General features: G+C 36.5%; 1 protein-coding gene across 1 annotated transcript in view; it reads right to left on the minus strand.

The window, feature by feature from the left end:
- lamb1b (laminin, beta 1b) overlaps window positions 1–14,416 on the minus strand; it is a 72,507-nt gene that overhangs the window by 52,456 nt on the left and 5,635 nt on the right. The window contains exons 3-6 of the mRNA XM_062066434.1: window positions 8,841–8,976; window positions 2,437–2,510; window positions 2,036–2,224; window positions 1,900–1,963 (exon numbers count right to left, since the gene is read on the minus strand). Of these exons, the coding sequence (XP_061922418.1) occupies window positions 1,900–1,963; window positions 2,036–2,224; window positions 2,437–2,510; window positions 8,841–8,976 (463 nt within the window). The remainder of the gene's footprint in view (window positions 1–1,899; window positions 1,964–2,035; window positions 2,225–2,436; window positions 2,511–8,840; window positions 8,977–14,416) is intronic.

The following is a 14,416-nucleotide window of genomic DNA, read 5'->3' on the forward strand; positions in this document are numbered from 1 at the left end:
GTGGATCTAACATAATAGTGAGAGTCCAGTCCATAGTGGATCTAACATAATAGTGAGAGTCCAGTCCATAGTGGATCTAACATAATAGTGAGAGTCCAGTCCATAGTGGATCTAACATAATAGTGAGAGTCCAGTCCATAGTGGATCTATCATAATAGTGAAAGTCCAGTCCATAGTGGATCTAACATAGTGTGAGAGTCCAGTCCATAGTGGATCTAACATAATAGTGAGAGTCCAGTCCATAGTGGATCTAACATAATAGTGAGAGTCCAGTTCATAGTGGATCTAACATAATCGTGTGAGAGTCCAGTCCATAGTGGATCTAACATAATAGTGAGAGTCCAGTCCATAGTGGATCTAACATAATAGTGAGAGTCCAGTCCATAGTGGATCCAACATAGTGTGAGAGTCCAGTCCATAGTGGATCTAACATAATAGTGAGAGTCCAGTCCATAGTGGATCTAACATAATAGTGTGAGAGTCCAGTCCATAGTGGATCTAACATAATAGTGAGAGTCCAGTCCATAGTGGATCTAACATAATAGTGTGAGAGTCCAGTCCATAGTGGATCTAACATAATAGTGAGAGTCCAGTCCATAGTGGATCTAACATAATAGTGTGAGAGTCCAGTCCATAGTGGATCTAACATAATAGTGAGACTCCAGTCCATAGTGGATCTAACATAATAGTGAGAGCCCAGTCCATAGTAGGGCCAGCAGGAGACCATCCAGAGCGAAGACGGGTCAGCATAATGGCTTTTTTGCCGATATCCGATATTCCGATATTGTCCAACTCTTATATATATATACACATACATTCATATATATGCACACACACACACACACACACACACATATATATATATATATATATATATATATATATATATATATATATATATATATATATATATATATATATGTATATATATATATATATATATATATATATATATATGTATATATATATATATATGTATATATATATATATGTATATATATATATATATGTATATATATATATATGTAAATATATATATATGTATATACACACTACCGTTTAAAAGTTTGGGGTCACCCAAACAATTTTGTGGAATAGCCTTCATTTCTAAGAACAAGAATAGACTGTCGAGTTTCAGATGAAAGTTCTCTTTTTCTGGCCATTTTGAGCGCTTAATTGACCCCACAAATGTGATGCTCCAGAAACTCAATCTGCTCAAAGGTTTTGTAGCTTCTGTAACGAGCTAAACTGTTTTCAGATGTGTGAACATGATTGCACAAGGGTTTTCTAGTCATCAATTAGCCTTCTGAGCCAATGAGCAAACACATTGTACCATTAGAACACTGGAGTGATAGTTGCTGGAAATGGGCCTCTATACACCTATGTAGATATTGCACCAAAAACCAGACATGTGCAGCTAGAATAGTCATTTACCACATTAGCAATGTATAGAGTGTATTTCTTTCAAGTTAAGACTAGTTTAAAGTTATCTTCATTGAAAAGTACAGTGCTTTTCCTTCAAAAATAAGGACATTTCAATGTGACCCCAAACTTTTGAACGGTAGTGTACATATATATATATATATATATATATACCCAGACATATTTCTTTCTGTAAATTTGGCCCCCCGAGTCAAAATAATAGCCCAGGCCTGCCCTAGCGTGTTGCCGGAGTATTATGACATCCTGAAACGGGGGCCACAAAAATCCTGCACTTGGACCAGCTTGGAGTAAGTTTTCACGTGGACAAGCATTGCGAGTACGGACCGAAGGGCTTGTGTACTCGGACATTTCCGCTTCCACGTGGGAAATTCCTTTCAGCGTTCTTCCTGTCTGACCCCGTTTCACTGGTAGTGGCCGCCTTATCATATCACCACTTTGAAGCATTCCAGCTCTTACTTTGGATCCTCAAGCTGTAGGGGTCCTTGATCTCAAAGGCAGGGTCCAGCACCCGGAAGATCACCTGGTTTGAAAAACGAGGTGAGTACTTCTTCCCGCCGGCGTACATTTTGTCGCCCGTGAGACCCCAACTGACCTCTCCCTCGGTGGAAGGTTCGATGTCCGAGTAGTGCGAGTCGCAGATGATGTCATCCACTTTGACCATGGGCCCCGGGGACACGCCGGGGAAGGTGGCTCGGCAGTCGTAGGCGAAGTATCGGTAAGCGTGCCACGTCTTGCCGGAGTCCATGGAGCGCTCGATCACCATGGCGGCGGGACGGAAGGTCTGCGGGGAAGGTAAGTCATGTTCTCACACACACAAAAACACCATTTGGGACGTAGCGTGATGTCATTCCAGCTGGACGCCATCAAACCAACAGAACGCGCTCTGTTTCTCCTCCTTCCTCGCTTCCCACCACTCTTCCACATTCCTCCCCACAGCTGCCGCACTTATCTCACGGGACCACCACAGACTTGTGTGTGATAGAGGAGGGGCACCTTAAAGGTCATGATGAGGTGCGTGAAGTGGAACTCGGCCTCCAAGTCCAGCTGGATGGTCACATTCTCCACACCTGCACACAGGAAACGGACATCGGCACTTCCTGTTAGACGTGTCGACACGCAGCTGCCGCACGTTTTCAAATATTTGTAGCACGCGTGCCAAACAAAGGAGTGATTAACGAGCTCTGACGAAAGGAACGACCTTTGGCCTTAAAACAAACAAGAAGACGTTTACTTCACAAATGTTTAACACTGTCTTATTACTGTACTATTAACTATAATTACAATCAAATTATATTTAGGTAAAATAGAATAGTAATTTTAAAAGGAAAAATACTAGTATTCAAGATAATAAGGGAACGATTGCACTCAAAAAATAAAACAAATAATTTGATAGAATTTTACGGAGCCTCTAAACCAGGGGTCACCAACGCGGTGCCCGTAAGGACCAGATGAGTAGCCCGCCGGCCTGTTCTAAAAATAGCTCAAATAGCAGCACTTACCAGTGAGCTGCCTCTATTTTTTAAATTGTATTTATTTACTAGCAAGCTGGTCTCGCTTTGCCCGACATTTTTAATTCTAAGAGAGACAAAACTCAAATAGAATTTGAAAATCCAAGAAAATATTTTAAAGACTTGGTCTTCACTTGTTTAAATAAGTTCATAATTTGTTTTACTTTGCTTCTTATAACTTTCAGAAAGACAATTTTAGAGAAAAAATACAACCTTAAAAATTATTTTAGGATTTTTAAACACATATACCTTTTTACCTTTTAAATTCCTTCCTCTTCTTTCCTGACAATTGAAATCAATGTTCAAGTAAATTTATTTTTTTTATTGTAAAGAATAATAAATACATTTTAATTTAATTCTTAATTTTTTATAATTTGTGAAATATTTCTTCAAACTTATTATGATTAAAATTCAAAAAAATTATTCTGGCAGAGCTAGAAAATCTGTAGAATCAAATTTAAATCTTATTTCAAAGTCTTTTGAATTTCTTTTAAAATTTTTGTTCTGGAAAATCTAGAAGAAATAATGATTTGTCTTTGGTCCAATTTGTTATATATTCTAACAAAGTGTAGATTGGATTTTAACCTATTTAAAACATGTCATCAAAATTCTAAAATTAATCTTAATCAGGAAAAATTACTAATGATGTTCCATAAATTCTTTTTTTAAGTTTTTCTCTTCTTTTTTTCGGTTGAATTTTGAATTTTAAAGCCTCGAAATTGAAGATAAACTACGTTTCGAAATTTAATTGTCATTTTTTTCGTGTTTTCTCCTCTTTTAAACCGTTCAATTAAGTGTAAATATCATTAATTATTAATAATAACATAGAGTTAAAGGTAAATTGAGCCAATTGGCTATTTCTAGCAATTTATTTAAGTGTGTATCAAACTGGTAGCCCTTCGCATTAATCAGTACCCAAGAAGTAGCTCTTGGTTTCAAAAAGGTTGGTGACCCCTGCTCTAAACCAAAAGGGACATGGGGAAAATTATTTTTTTTATCATTTTTATTTTTTTATTTATTTTTGTATAACTTTATAAAAAGTTTCTCGTGCGCACGAGAAACTTTTTCTAAAGTTATAAAAAAAAATATTTTATTTATTTATTTTTTTAGACATGTATCTCGTGCGCACGAGAAACTTTCTCATGCACACGAAAAAGTTTCTCGTGTGCACGAGATACATGTCTAAAAAAAAAAATAAAAATTATAAATGTTTTATTTTTTATTTTTCTAACTTTATAAAAAGTTTGTCGTTCGCACGAGAAAGTTTCTCATGCGCATGAGATAGTTTCTCGTGCGCACGAGATTCATGTCTAAAAAAAAAAAAAATTATAAATGTTTTTTTTTATTTTTTTATATAACTTTAAAAAAAAGTTTGTCGTGCGCACGAGAAAGTTTCTCATGAGCACGAGATAGTTTCTCGTGTGCACGAGATACATGTCTAAAAAAAAAATTAAATTATAAAGGTTTTTTTTTTTATAACTTTAAAAAAAGTTTGTCGTGCGCACGAGAAAGTTTCTCATGTGCACGAGATAGTTTCTCGTGCGCACGAGATTCATGTCTTAAAAAAAAAAAAAAATTATAAATGTTTTTTTGTATTTTTTTATAACTTTATAAAAAGTTTGTCGTGCGCACGAGAAAGTTTCTCATGCGCACGAGATTCATGTCTAAAAAATTAAAATAAAAAATTATACAAAAAAATATTTTACCCATGTCCCTTTAGGAACTCCGTAGAATTTAGAATATATGTATAATATAAAGTATATTACATGAAAATAAAGGCATCATTACACAAACATAACCATACATATTGAGCATTATAAATTTGTTATTATAAAAGAAAAAATATAAAAATCATTCATTGAGAAATTTTAAATATATTAATATTCATGAGAATAAAGCCGTAATTACACAAATTAACCATAAATATGAGGAGATGTGAAGTAGTATTTTTACGAGAAACATTTAAACATATTTGATTAAAGGCATAATACACAAACATAAGAATACATATTGGGAATATACATTTATAATTTTACAAATTAAAAAAATAAGTAAAGTCATGATTACACAAAATAACTATTAATATAAATATCAGGAGGTATTGCAGTAATTTTACAATAAATAATTTTATATTTTTGTATCCATGGCAATAAAGGCATCATTACACAAACATAACCATACATATTGAGCATTATAAAGTTGTTATTATAAAAGGAAAAGTTTGACATTAATTATTAAAATAGATATTTTTTTAAATTAAAATATATCAATATTCATGAGTAATCCCAATGGGACTTTCCTGGTTGAATAAAGGTTAAATAAATAAAATGAGAATAAAGCCGTAATTACACAAAATAACCATAAATATGAGGAGATATGAAGTAGTATTTTTACAAGAAACATTTAAAAAATATTTGATGAATGGCATTAAAGGCATAATACACACACACACATAATCATACATATTGGGAATATAAATTTGCAATTTTACAAATAAAAAAATAATGATTGTAAAGTCATGATTACACAAAATAACTATAAATATAAATATCAGGAGGTATTGAGTAGTAATTTTACAATAAATAAATTGATATATTTGTATCCATGGCAATAAAGGCATCATTACACAAACATAACCATACATATTGAGCATTATAAAGTTGTTATTATAAAAGGAAAAGTTTGACATTAATTATTAAAATAGATATTTTTTTTAAATTAAAATATATCAATATTCATGAGTAATCCCAATGGACTTTCCTGGTTAAATAAAGGTTAAATAATTAAAATGAGAATAAAGCCATAACTACACAAATTAACCCTAAATATGAGGAGATATGAAGTAGTATTTTTACAAGAAACATTTAAAACTATTTGATGAATGTCATTAAAGGCATAATACACAAACATAAGCATACATATTGGGAATATACATTTGTAATTTTAAAAATAAAAAGTAAAGTCATGATTACACAAAATAACTATAAATATAAATATCAGGAGGTATTGAGTAGTAATTTTACAATAAATAAATTGATGTATTTTTTATCCATGGCAATAAAGGCATCATTACACAAACATAACCATACATATTGAGCATTATAAAGTTGTTATTATAAAAGGAAAAGTTTGACATTAATTATTAAAATATTAAATATGTTTCTTTAAATATATCAATATTCATGAGTCATCTCAATGGGGCTTTCCTGGTTGAATAAAGGTTAAATAAATAAAATGAGAATAAAGCCGCAATTACACAAATTAACCATAAATATGAGGAGATATGAAGTAGTATTTTTACGAGAAACATTTAAATATATAATTTTATATTTTTGTATCCATGGCAATAAAGGCATCATTACACAAACATAACCATACATATCGAGCATTATAAAGTTGTTATTATAAAAGAAAAAATATGAAATTAATACATTGATACATTTTAAATATTTTAATATTCAAGAGAATAAACCCGTAACTACACAAAATAACCATAAATATGAGGAGACATGAAGCAGTATTTTTACAAGAAACATTTAAACATATTTGATTAAAGGCATAATAAACAAACATAATCATACATATTGGGAATATAAATTTGTAATTTTACAAATAAAAAAAATATATAAGTAAAAGTCATGGTTACACAAAATAACTATAAATATCAGGAGGTATTGAGTAGTAATTTTACAATAAATAAATTGATATATTTGTATCCATGGCAATAAAGGCATCATTACACAAACATAACCATACATATTGAGCATTATAAAGTTTTTATTATAAAAGGAAAAGTTTGACATTAATCATTAAAATATATATATTTTTTTAATTAAAATATATCAATATTCATGAGTAATCCCAATGGGACTTTCCTGGTTGAATAAAGGTTAAATAAATAAAATGAGAATAAAGCCGCAATTACACAAATTAACTATAAATATGAGGAGATATGAAGTAGTATTTTTACAAGAAACATTTAAATATATTTGATCCATGGCAATAAGGGCGTCATTACACAAACATAACCATACATATTGAGCATTATAAAGTTATTATAAAAGAAAAAATATGAAATTAATACATTGATACATTTTGAATATTTTAATATTCATAAGAATAAACCCGGAACTACACAAAATAACCATAAATATGAGGAGATATGAAGTAGTATTTTTACAAGAAACATTTAAACATATTTGATTAAAGGCATAATAAACAAACATAATCATACATATTGGGAATATAAATTTGTAATTTTACAAATAAAAAAAATATATAAGTAAAGTCATGGTTACACAAAATAATTATAAATATAAATATCAGGAGGTATTGAGTAGTAATTTTACAATAAATAAATTGATATATTTGTATCCATGGCAATAAAGGCATCATTACACAAACATAACCATACATATTGAGCATTATAAAGTTGTTATTATAAAAGGAAAAGTTTGACATTAATTATTAAAATATTTAAAAAATGTTTTAAAATATATCAATATTCATGAGTCATCTCAATGGGACTTTCCTGGTTGAATAAAGGTTAAATAAATAAAATGAGAATAAAGCCGCAATTACACAAATTAACCATAAATATGAGGAGATATGAAGTAGTATTTTTACAAGAAACATTTAAATATATTTGATCCATGGCAATAAAGGCGTCATTACACAAACATAACCATACATATTGAGCATTATAAAGTTGTTATTATAAAAGAAAAAATATGAAATTAATACATTGATACATTTTGAATATTTTAATATTCATAAGAATAAACCCGGAACTACACAAAATAACCATAAATATGAGGAGATATGAAGTAGTATTTTTACAAGAAACATTTAAACATAATTGATTAAAGGCATAATAAACAAACATAATCATACATATTGGGAATATAAATTTGTAATTTTACAAATTAAAAAAATATATAAGTAAAGTCATGGTTACACAAAATAACTATAAATATAAATATCAGGAGGTATTGAGTAGTAATTTTACAATAAATAAATTGATATATTTTTTATCCATGGCAATAAAGGCGTCATTACACAAACATAACCATGAGCATTATAAAGTTGTTGTTATAAAAGGAAAAGTTTGAAATTATTTATTAAAATATTAAATACATGTTTTTAAATATATCAATATTCATGAGGCCACGGGGAAGACCCAGGACACGTTGGGAAGACTATGTCTCCCGGCTGGCCTGGGAACGCCCCGGGAGGAGCTGGACTAAATGGCTGGGGAGAGGGAAGTCTGGGCTTCCCTGCTTAGGCTGCTGCCCCCGCCACCCGACCTCGGCTAAGCGGAAGATGGATGGATGGATGGATGGATGGATGGATATAAAGTTGTAATTTAGCACAAAAAAAAAAGTATACTAGTATGACGAGCACTACTGTACTTTGTGGAAGTGTAAACACACACTCTGGGCCAGAGTCTTGGACAGCACACCGTGAAGGAATTAGGAAATCCCAAACTGAAGCATCTGCAGCTTCTCAGACATCTGCAGATCCCCCACAACATTCCCACCACTCCCTAAACGCCAATCCAGAAGCAGATTCCTGCTTGCGACACGTTAAAAGTTTCCACACGAAGCGTGACTTCATGCTGATTGGTGGGACTTCTGATTGACATGTGGGCGGGACATCTGATTGACACACCACTTCCTGTCTGCTCTTGTCGTCCGTACTGTACGTTGTTTTATTCAAACACTGCCTTTGAAGGCCTGTCAGGTGATCACACACACCTGTTTCACACCTGCAAGCCTAAACTGGCCCCTCCCACTTCTCGCCTTCTCATTAGTGGGCTTCTCACGGGAACGAGCGAGCGCTTTCATGCCCTCCCCCCGGCCCCCCTACCCTCCTCCCAAATTGTCTCACCGTTGTCAGACTGCCACCAGGTCTTGAGGCGGTTGGGGGCGAAGGTGGTGACCACGTTCTCGATGGTGTGGCTGAGGGGGCTGAGGTCCACGTCGTAGATGTCTCTGGAGTCGCACTGGAAGCACTTGGTCTCCTCCTGACAAGATGAGAAAGATTATTTTACACACGCCCGTTGTTGCATACAGTACAGTACAGTACAGTACAGTACAGTACAGTACAGTACAGTACAGTACAATGCCAGTCTAGTACCCGCACTATTTTACTATGAAGCCACGCTGTTGTAACACGTGGCTTGGCATTGTCTTGCTGAAATAAGCAGGGGCGTCCATGATAACGTCGCTTGGATGGCAACATATGTTGCTCCAAAAGCTGTATGTACCTTTCAGCATTAATGGCGCCTTCACAGATGTGTAAGTTACCCATGTCTTGGGCACTAATACACCCCCATACCATCACACATGCTGCTTTTTACACTTTGCGCCTAGAACAGTCCGGATGGTTCTTTACCTCTTTTGGTTCGGACAACTCGGCGTCCACAATTTGAAATGTGGACTCGTCAGACCACAGAACACTTTTCCACTTTGCGTCAGTGCATCTCAGATGAGCTCGGGGGCCCAGCGAAGCCGGCGGCGTTTCCGGGTGTTGTTGATAAATGTCTCTCGCTTTGCATAGTGGAGTTTTAACTTGCACTTACAGATGTAGCGACCAACTGTAGTTACTGACAGTGGTTTTCTGAAGTGTTCCTGAGCCCATGTGGTGATATCCTTTACACACTGATGTCACTTTTTGATGCAGTACCGCCTGAGGGATCGAAGGTCACGGGCATTCAATGTTGGTTTTTAGCCTTGCCGCTTACGTGCAGTGATTTCTCCAGATTCTCTGAACCTTTAGATGATATTACGGAGCGTAGATGGTGAAATCCCTAAATTCCTTGCAATAGCTGGTTGAGAAATGTCGTTCTTAAACTGTTGGACAATTTGCCTTGTTTGTGAATGACTGAGCATTTCACGGAATCTACTTTTATACCCAATCATGGCACCCACCTGTTCCCAATTAGCCTGTTCACCTGTGGGATGTTCCAAATAAGCGTTGGCTGGTCATTCCTCAACTTTCTCAGTCTTTTTTGCCACTTGTGCTAGCTTTTTTGAAACATGCTGCAGGCCTCAAATTCCAAATGAGCTAATATTTGCACAAAAAAAAACAAAGTTTACAAGTTTGAACGTTAAATATCTTGTCTTTGCAGTCTATTCAATTGAATATAAGTTGAAAAGGATTTGCAAATCATTGTATTCTCTTTTTATTTACCATTTAGGCGGTATAGCTCGGTTGGTAGAGCGGCCCTGCCAGCAACTTCAGGGTTCCAGGTTCGATCCCCGCTTCCGCCATCCTAGTCACTTCCGTTGTGTCCTTGGGCAAGAAACTTGACCCACTTCCTCCCAGTGCCACCCACACTGCTTTAAATGTGTAAAAGCGCTTTGAGTCACTAGAGAAAAGCGCTATATAAATATAACTCACTTCATTTACACAACGTGAAATAACTTGAACAATTCTAGTTTATTCAAAACCTGCTCAGTGGCCTAGTGGTTAGAGTGCCCGCCCTGAGATGGGTAGGTTGTGAGTTCAAACCCCGGCCGAGTCATACCAAAGACTATAAAAATGGGAGCCATTACCTCCCTGCTTGGCACTCAGCATCAAGGGTTGGAATTGGGGGTTAAATCAACAAAAATGATTCCTGGGTGTGGCCACTGCTGCTGCTCACTGCTCCCCTCACCTCCCAGGGGGTGGACAAGGGTGATGGGTCAAATGCAGAGAATAATTTTGCCACACCTAGTGTGTGTGTGACAATCATAGGTACTTTAACTTTAACTTTAAATAGCCATTGCTCTGATTACTGCTTTGCACACTCTTGGCATTCTCTAGATGAGCTTCAAGAGGTAGTCACCCGAAATGGTTTTCACTTCATAGGTGTGCGTAAAGTTAAAGGTGTAGTACCTATGATTGTCACACACACACTAGGTGTGGCAAAATTATTCTTTGCATTAGACCCATCACCCTTAATCACTCCCTGGGAGGTGAGGGGAGCAGTGAGCAGCGCCGGAGGCCGCGCCCGGGAATCATTTTTGGCGATTTAACCCCCAATTCCAACCCTTGATGCTGAGTGCCAAGTAAGGAGGTAACGGCTCCCATTTTTATAGTCTTTGGTATGACTCGGCCCTGGGTTTGAACTCACAACCTACCCATCTCAGGGCGGACACTCCAACCACTAGGCCACTGAGTAGGTGAAGCTCATGTAGAGAATGCCAAGAGTGTGCAAAGCAGTAATGGGAGCAAAGGGTGGCTATTTTGAAGGAACTAGAATATAAAACACGTTTTCAGTTATTTCACCTTTTTTTGTGTGAAGTACATAACTCCACATGTGTTCATTCATAGTTTCGACGTGACAATCTACAATGTAAATAGTCGTGAGAATAAAGAAAAGGCATTGAATGAGAAGGTGTGTCCTGTACTGCAGGTGCACGTGCGGCGGCCATGTTGGAAAGGTACAAGTGCGTGACATACAGTAGCCCAAATGACCAGAAGGCCCCACAACGTAAACAACGTTAACATGAACAACGTGTGCTACATCTTGTCGGTCTGTTGCCTCAAATATTCCCCGACTGTACGTCGGGAATGTAGCACGTCTAGAACGTGGGAAGAGTCCTTTTGGTTTGGGGCGCATACTTCAACACTGCACTCATCCCACCGTGCGGCGTGAGACTCTATAAGGGCGCTATTGAGCGGCCGTTTGACGGACAAGACACACAGCGCTTTTATTGTGGCGGGGGAATGTCAGCACTCCCACTCAGCATGACGGAGTGCCGAGCACGGACTCCAGAGTGCGGACCTTTATGGGCTGACGTCACCTCATAGTTTGGCCTGCACACAAATAGTTGATTATACAGAAAGAATAAATCAACTTCAAACCAGAATTCCCTAAAATGTCCTCTTCTGGGCCGGACCCTGGCATAAACACTCGATGGTTGTTAGGGCCACAATAACTGTGGTCCACCAGACTATTATGTTGGATCCACTATGGACTGGACTCTCACTATTATGTTGGATCCACTATGGACTGGACTCTCACACTATTATGTTAGATCCACTATGGACTGGACTCTCACTATTATGTTAGATCCACTATGGACTGGACTCTCACTATTATGTTAGATCCACTATGGACTGGACTCTCACTATTATGTTAGATCCACTATGGACTGGACTCTCACACTATTATGTTAGATCTACTATGGACTGGACTCTCACACTATTATGTTAGATCCACTATGGACTGGACTCTCACACTATTATGTTAGATCCACTATGGACTGGACTCTCACTATTATGTTAGATCCACTATGGACTGGACTCTCACTATTATGTTAGATCCACTATGGACTGGACTCTCACTATTATGTTAGATCCACTATGGACTGGACTCTCACACTATTATGTTAGATCTACTATGGACTGGACTCTCACACTATTATGTTAGATCCACTATGGACTGGACTCTCACACTATTATGTTAGATCCACTATGGACTGGACTCTCACACTATTATGTTAGATCCACTATGGACTGGACTCTCACTATTATGTTAGATCCACTATGGACTGGACTCTCACTATTATGTTAGATCCACTATGGACTGGACTCTCACTATTATGTTAGATCCACTATGGACTGGACTCTCACACTATTATGTTAGATCTACTATGGACTGGACTCTCACACTATTATGTTAGATCCACTATGGACTGGACTCTCACACTATTATGTTAGATCCACTATGGACTGGACTCTCACTATTATGTTAGATCCACTATGGACTGGACTCTCACTATTATGTTAGATCCACTATGGACTGGACTCTCACTATTATGTTAGATCCACTATGGACTGGACTCTCACACTATTATGTTAGATCTACTATGGACTGGACTCTCACACTATTATGTTAGATCCACTATGGACTGGACTCTCACACTATTATGTTAGATCCACTATGGACTGGACTCTCACACTATTATGTTAGATCCACTATGGACTGGACTCTCACTATTATGTTAGATCCACTATGGACTGGACTCTCACTATTATGTTAGATCCACTATGGACTGGACTCTCACTATTATGTTAGATCCACTATGGACTGGACTCTCACACTATTATGTTAGATCTACTATGGACTGGACTCTCACACTATTATGTTAGATCCACTATGGACTGGACTCTCACACTATTATGTTAGATCCACTATGGACTGGACTCTCACACTATTATGTTAGATCCACTATGGACTGGACTCTCACACTATTATGTTAGATCCACTATGGACTGGACTCTCACTATTATGTTAGATCCACTATGGACTGGACTCTCACTATTATGTTAGATCCACTATGGACTGGACTCTCACTATTATGTTAGATCCACTATGGACTGGACTCTCACACTATTATGTTAGATCCACTATAGACTGGACTCTCACTATTATGTTAGATCCACTATGGACTGGACTCTCACTATTATGTTAGATCCACTATGGACTGGACTCTCACTATTATGTTAGATCCACTATGGACTGGACTCTCACACTATTATGTTAGATCTACTATGGACTGGACTCTCACACTATTATGTTAGATCCACTATGGACTGGACTCTCACACTATTATGTTAGATCCACTATGGACTGGACTCTCACTATTATGTTAGATCCACTATGGACTGGACTCTCACTATTATGTTAGATCCACTATGGACTGGACTCTCACTATTATGTTAGATCCACTATGGACTGGACTCTCACACTATTATGTTAGATCTACTATGGACTGGACTCTCACACTATTATGTTAGATCCACTATGGACTGGACTCTCACACTATTATGTTAGATCCACTATGGACTGGACTCTCACACTATTATGTTAGATCCACTATGGACTGGACTCTCACTATTATGTTAGATCCACTATGGACTGGACTCTCACTATTATGTTAGATCCACTATGGACTGGACTCTCACTATTATGTTAGATCCACTATGGACTGGACTCTCACACTATTATGTTAGATCTACTATGGACTGGACTCTCACACTATTATGTTAGATCCACTATGGACTGGACTCTCACACTATTATGTTAGATCCACTATGGACTGGACTCTCACACTATTATGTTAGATCCACTATGGACTGGACTCTCACACTATTATGTTAGATCCACTATGGACTGGACTCTCACTATTATGTTAGATCCACTATGGACTGGACTCTCACTATTATGTTAGATCCACTATGGACTGGACTCTCACTATTATGTTAGATCCACTATGGACTGGACTCTCACACTATTATGTTAGATCCACTATAGACTGGACTCTCACTATTATGTTAGATCCACTATGGACTGGACTCTCACTATTATGTTAGATCCACTATGGACTGGACTCTCACTATTATGTTAGATCCACTATGGACTGGACTCTCACACTATTATGTTAGATCTACTATGGACTGGACTCTCACAC

Source organism: Entelurus aequoreus, linkage group LG12 (genome assembly GCF_033978785.1).
Source record: "Entelurus aequoreus isolate RoL-2023_Sb linkage group LG12, RoL_Eaeq_v1.1, whole genome shotgun sequence".
Taxonomy (NCBI): domain Eukaryota; kingdom Metazoa; phylum Chordata; class Actinopteri; order Syngnathiformes; family Syngnathidae; genus Entelurus; species Entelurus aequoreus.